This window comes from Engystomops pustulosus, unplaced genomic scaffold, assembly GCF_040894005.1.
Source record: "Engystomops pustulosus unplaced genomic scaffold, aEngPut4.maternal MAT_SCAFFOLD_215, whole genome shotgun sequence".
NCBI lineage: Eukaryota > Metazoa > Chordata > Amphibia > Anura > Leptodactylidae > Engystomops > Engystomops pustulosus.
Genome location: NW_027285095.1, coordinates 52796 through 59045, shown reverse-complemented (window position 1 = coordinate 59045; position 6250 = coordinate 52796). Strand labels below are relative to the sequence as shown.

The following is a 6250-nucleotide window of genomic DNA, read 5'->3' as shown; positions in this document are numbered from 1 at the left end:
GCTGTACCCCCATATCTCCTGCAGTCATAGAGGGGGCGCTGTACCCCCATATCTCCTGCAGTCATAGAGGGGAGCGCTGAACCCCCATATCTCCTGCAGTCATAGAGGGGGGCGCTGTACCCCCATATCTCCTGCAGTCATAGAGGGGAGCGCTGTACCCCCATATCTCCTGCAGTCATAGAGGAGAGCGCTGTACCCCCATATCTCCTGCAGTCATAGAGGGGAGCGCTGTACCCCCATATCTCCTGCAGTCATAGAGGGGAGCGCTGTACCCCCATATCTCCTGCAGTTATAGAGGGGGCGCTGTAGGCGCGGCCCTTGGTATGGAGAGGGGAGGGGCGAGCAGCTCCTCCCCCTGCAGTGGGCGGTACCCTGTGCTCCGGGGCTGCATACATAGTGAATGTACAAGCTGGGCGTATCTATGGAGAGGGGAGGGGCGAGCATCTTCTCCACATCAGGTGGGCGTGTATGTGTTACGGTTAGACTCCTCCTCTGGATGGCCTTATGCTTGGTCATGTGATATTATTGCGCGCTGTCAGTAGTGACGTACTTCCTGTGCGCCACACGTCATTTGCACGAGACCAAAGTAGGAGCTGGAGATTTACAGTATCCAGGCCGCCGGAGGTGAGTGCGGGGGCTGCGGAGACCCTCACCCCAATATCATCATCCTCCCCTCACCCCAATATCCTCATTATCCTCCCCTCACCCCAACATCCTCATTATCCTCCTCACCCCAATTTCCTCCTCCTCTCCCCAATATCCTCATCCTCCTCCTCACCCCAATATCCTCATCCTCCTCCTCACCCCAATATCCTCCTCCTCACCCCAATATCCTCCTCCTCACCCCAATATCCTCCTCCTCACCCCAATATCCTCCTCCTCACCCCAATATCCTCCTCCTCACCCCAATATCCTCCTCCTCACCCCAATATCCTCCTCCTCACTCCAATATCCTCCTCACCCCAATATCCTCCTCCTCACCCCAATATCCTCCTCCTCACCCCAATATCCTCCTCCTCACCCCAATATCCTCCTCCTCACCCCAATATCCTCCTCCTCACCCCAATATCCTCCTCCTCACCCCAATATCCTCCTCCTCTCCCCAATATCCTCCTCCTCTCCCCAATATCCTCATTATCCTCCTCACCCCAATTTCCTCCTCCTCTCCCCAATATCCTCATCCTCCTCCTCACCCCAATATCCTCATCCTCCTCCTCACCCCAATATCCTCCTCCTCACCCCAATATCCTCCTCCTCACCCCAATATCCTCATCCTCCTCCTCCTCACCCCAATATCCTCATCCTCCTCCTCACCCTCCTCACCCTCCTCACCCCAATTTCCTCCTCCTCTCCCCAATATCCTCATCCTCCTCCTCACCCCAATATCCTCCTCCTCACCCCAATATCCTCATCCTCCTCCTCACCCCAATATCCTCATCCTCCTCCTCACCCCAATATCCTCATTCCAATATCCTCATCCCAATATCCTCATCCCAATATCCTCATCCCAATATCCTCATCCCAATATCCTCATCCTCACCCCAATATCCTCACCCCAATATCCTCACCCCAATATCCTCATCCTCCTCCTCACCCCAATATCCTCATCCTCCTCCTCACCCCAATATCCTCATCCTCCTCCTCACCCCAATATCCTCACCCCAATATCCTCACCCCAATATCCTCACCCCAATATCCTCACCCCAATATCCTCACCCCAATATCCTCACCCCAATATCCTCACCCTCCTCCTCACCCCAATATCCTCATCCTCCTCCTCACCCCAATATCCTCACCCCAATATCCTCACCCCAATATCCTCACCCCAATATCCTCACCCCAATATCCTCACCCCAATATCCTCATCCCAATATCCTCATCCCAATATCCTCATCCCAATATCCTCATCCCAATATCCTCATCCTCACCCCAATATCCTCATTATCCTCCTCACCCCAATTTCCTCCTCCTCTCCCCAATATCCTCATCCTCCTCACCCCAATATCCTCATCCTCCTCCTCACCCCAATATCCTCATCCTCCTCCTCACCCCAATATCCTCATCCTCCTCCTCACCCCATTATCCTCATCCTCCTCCTCATCCCAATATCCTCATCCCAATATCCTCATCCTCCTCCTCACCCCAATATCCTCATCCTCCTCCTCACCCCAATATCCTCATCCTCCTCCTCACCCCAATATCCCCATCCTCCTCCTCACCCCAATATCCTCACCCCAATATCCTCACCCCAATATCCTCACCCCAATATCCTCACCCCAATATCCTCACCCCAATATCCTCACCCCAATATCCTCACCCCAATATCCTCACCCCAATATCCTCACCCCAATATCCTCACCCCAATATCCTCACCCCAATATCCTCACCCCAATATCCTCACCCCAATATCCTCACCCCAATATCCTCACCCCAATATCCTCACCCCAATATCCTCACCCCAATATCCTCACCCCAATATCCTCACCCTCACCCCCAATATCCTCCTCCTCCCCTCCCCAATATCCTCATCCTCTCCTCCCCAATATCCTCATCCTCTCCTCCCCAATATCCTCATCCTCTCCTCCCCAATATCCTCATCCTCTCCTCCCCAATATCCTCATCCTCTCCTCCCCAATATCCTCATCCTCTCCTCCCCAATATCCTCATCCTCTCCTCCCCAATATCCTCATCCTCTCCTCCCCAATATCCTCATCCTCTCCTCCCCAATATCCTCATCCTCTCCTCCCCAATATCCTCATCCTCCTCCTCTCCCCAATATCCTCATCCTCTCCTCCCCAATATCCTCATCCTCTCCTCCCCAATATCCTCATCCTCTCCTCCCCAATATCCTCATCCTCTCCTCCCCAATATCCTCATCCTCCCCCTCACCCCAATATCCTCATCCTCCCCCTCACCCCAATATCCTCATCCTCCTCCTCTCCTCACTTCTGTGTCTCATCTCCTCAGGATGTCAAAGAGGAAAGTGACTTTTGAAGATTTACCTGAAGATGAGGAGAAAAGTAAAAGAAAGGTGAGAAGAAAACCGCATCAGAGGGAGGGGCCTACACCGGGGTGTCAGAGGGGGAGGGGCCTACACCGGGGTGTCAGAGGGGGAGGGGCCTACACCGGGGTGTCAGAGGGGGAGGGGCCTACACCGGGGTGTCAGAGGGGGAGGGGCCTACACCGGGTTGTCAGAGGGGGAGGGGCCTACACCGGGGTGTCAGAGGGGGAGGGGCCTACACCGGGGTGTCAGCGGGGGAGGGGCCTACACCGGGGTGTCAGAGGGGGAGGGGCCTACACTGCAGTGTCAGAGGGGGAGGAGCCCGTGTCCGCAGTATAATGATTTATGGGCGGAGCCTGTGGCTTACACCTCTGTGTGTATTGGGGATTCCCGTGTTCTGATGATGTTTCTGTCTTGTTGGATCAGTACCCGGAGACGGTCGGGGGTCCGGGCAGCCGCTTTAAAGGGAAGCATTCTCTGGACAGCGATGAGGAAGACGAGGCAGAAGATGAAGCTGGAGAATCCTCCAAGTATAACATGCTGGCCCCGGAGGATGTAGAAGGTGAGTGCCCCCTGCAGGCTCCTCCTGTCCCCTCCCGCTGGTGTCCGGGGTCTGTATCACCTGTACTTGTCCCCAGGTCAGGAGAACGCCACCTTGGAGTCGGAGGGGGGGGTGCAGATAACACCCTTCAACCTCAACGAGGAGATGGAGGAAGGACACTTTGACTCGGAGGGGAATTATTTCCTGCGGAAAGAAGCCCAGATCCGCGACCACTGGCTGGAGAACATTGATTGGGTAATACAGTGGACCTGCGCCCCTCGCCTGGGACCCGCTGAGCACTGACCTTCCTCTGATTTCTAGGTCCGTATTCAGGAACGGAAAGCTCCGCCTCCGACCTCTGCTGATGAGGATTCAGATTCTGATGAGGGCCGTGCTCCCATGGAGATGAAGAACATCCTGGAGGAGATCCTGAAGGTGCTGCAGCCTGGAGAAACTGTGGCCAGAGGAATCCAGCGCCTGGGGGGGAGCGGACCCCGCAAGAGGGTGAAGAGAGACCCCAGGGAGTCCAGGCGGCACAGTGCTGACATAGATGATGCCGGGGAGGAGCCCAGGACGGCCGCACACCTTGAGGACCCCCCCTGTCCAGATGATAAGGTGGAGCCTCTGGATCGTCTCATCTCGTTGGCGGACCAGATGGTGGCGCTCGGCGTGTACGACGTGTATCAGGACTCGTATGAGAAGTTGGCGTATAAACTGCGCTCTATGGAGTCGCTGCCTGCCCTCGACATGTTTGCAGAAGAAGTGGAGGAGGAGAAGCTGGGGACTAAGGAAGGTAAGGTCTGAGCTGGGGAAGGGCGAGAAGAGCCGCAGCTGCTGCAGCGCTAACTCTGCCCTCTGTAGTCCCACAGGCCACGGATGAAGTTATGTGGGAGTACAAATGGGAGAACAAGGAGGGCGCCGAGTTATATGGACCTTTCACCAGCACCCAGATGCAGGTAGGAGGCTTAACCCTGCGGGGCTCCGCCCCTCACATGTATGTAGCGTGTAATGTACTAATAGACCTTCCTTCCAGGGATGGGTGGACGACGGATACTTCTCGGAGGGAGTGTACTGCCGGCGGGTGGACAGCGCCAATGGACAATTCTACAACTCGCTGCGACTAGACTTTGAGCTGTATGTATGAGAGCAGCGTCCAGGGGGCCCGCGCTGTCCTTCCAGGGGGCCCCCATGTTCTGAGTGTGAGGTTTGTGTGATTTGCTTCATGTACAGAACCCCTGAGTGTGAGATGTTTGTAATAAAAGACTTTTTTATTAATGTGAGCTCTCATGTCTCCGTAATATCTCCTGTAAGGACCCAGAGCACATATGAAGGTTTCAAGTTCTCACCTCATGAGCTCCACTGCCCTCACGTGCATCGACCAGCTACAGCACAAGAGCCGGAGGACGACTAGTGCCGACCCCTGACCACTGCTGGCTATGATAGAAAGGTGTCAGGACACACAGGACATGGCAGCTCGCTGTCTATGGGGGGTGTAGTCACAGAGGGGTGCTGGCTATGATAGAAAGGTGTCAGGACACCAAGGACATGGCAGCTCGCTGTGTATGGGGGGTGTAGTCACAGAGGGGTCAGAGCCCCCATGCTGACCCCTGACCACTGCTGGCTATGATAGAAAGGTGTCAGAACACACAAGACATGGCAGCTCGCTGTGTATGGGGGGTGTAGTCACAGAGGGGTCAGAGCACCCATGCTGACCCCTGACCACTGCTGGCTATGATAGAAAGGTGTCAGGACACAGGACATGGCAGCTCGCTGTGTATGGGGGGGTGTAGTCACAGAGGGGTCAGAGCGCTTCCCCGCTCAGGTCCCTGGAGTTCACCTTCTTCTTCCTGGTGCATGTAAGTGCATTACCCGTGTATAATGCGCTGTGCGGGGAGTCACTAAGATCCTGCCCCCGATATCCTGCATGTGTGGCTTCCCCGCTCAGGTCCCCGGAGTTCACCTTCTTCTTCCTGGTACATGTAAGTCCATTGTCCGTGTATAATGCGCTGTGCGGGGAGTCACTAAGATCCTGCCCCCGATATCCTGCATGTGTCGCTTCCCCGCTCAGGTCCCCGGAGTTCACCTTCTTCTTGGTAAGTGCTAATCACAATTTGCTTTTTAAATTCCGCGGTTTGTCCGACATCCACGCCCCACAATTTGTGTCACATGCGAGACGGGGCTGATGCGCTACAATCCGATTGTGTGCGCATAAAACTGGGGCAATTCAGTGCAAAACGGAAATAATTGCAAAACCCGATGAAAATTCGGCATTCAGACTCTTAGTGAGTGAGCCCCAATGTCTGTGAGATTATGGATCCCATAGGGGGATACAGGGAGGTGAAAACTTCTCCTAATCCAGCAGTACTGGGCTGACTGATGTAAGATGACCCCCATATTCTCAGCTCGTCCCATCATACTGATATTGGGGAACATTAGAGTCCAGTCTGAGGGGGGAGGATATAAGAGCTTGTATAATGCTCCAGACAAGGGAACGGAATAAAATAATTTAATAAACATTCTGCCGCTTTCACCATCAGCCGCATCTTATATACAGAGTGCGGGGTAATGTGACTGCGGAGGAGCCGGGAGCTCGGTATCTGATGCCGGATAACAGACGGGATGAATTAGGAAAGGGAGAGGTGACATCATGCGGTTAGTGATGTGATACATCTGCCTAAAGAGACCGGGTATAAAGGGGTGGCCCGAAA

The 6250-nt window shown here is 54.5% G+C and overlaps 1 protein-coding gene across 1 annotated transcript; it reads left to right on the top strand.

The window, feature by feature from the left end:
- The first annotated feature begins 459 nt into the window (after positions 1–459).
- CD2BP2 (CD2 cytoplasmic tail binding protein 2) lies at positions 460–4822 on the top strand. Its single transcript, XM_072132068.1, has 7 exons — positions 460–624; positions 2968–3031; positions 3428–3563; positions 3640–3797; positions 3864–4335; positions 4404–4498; positions 4576–4822. Exons 2-7 carry the CDS (start codon positions 2969–2971, stop codon positions 4684–4686), a joined length of 1035 nt encoding a protein of 344 aa, XP_071988169.1. The 5' UTR covers positions 460–624; position 2968; the 3' UTR covers positions 4687–4822.
- Positions 4823–6250: the final 1428 nt, after the last annotated feature.

Bases quoted from the DNA above. Each gene is read 5' to 3' on its own strand.
- CD2BP2 (XM_072132068.1), top strand. From the start codon at position 2,969: ATGTCAAAGAGGAAAGTGACTTTTGAAGATTTACCTGAAGATGAGGAG. The intron at 3,564-3,639 runs GTGAGTGCCCCC...ACTTGTCCCCAG, and splicing joins GGCCCCGGAGGATGTAGAAG to GTCAGGAGAACGCCACCTTG. The intron at 4,336-4,403 runs GTAAGGTCTGAG...TGCCCTCTGTAG, and splicing joins GAAGCTGGGGACTAAGGAAG to TCCCACAGGCCACGGATGAA.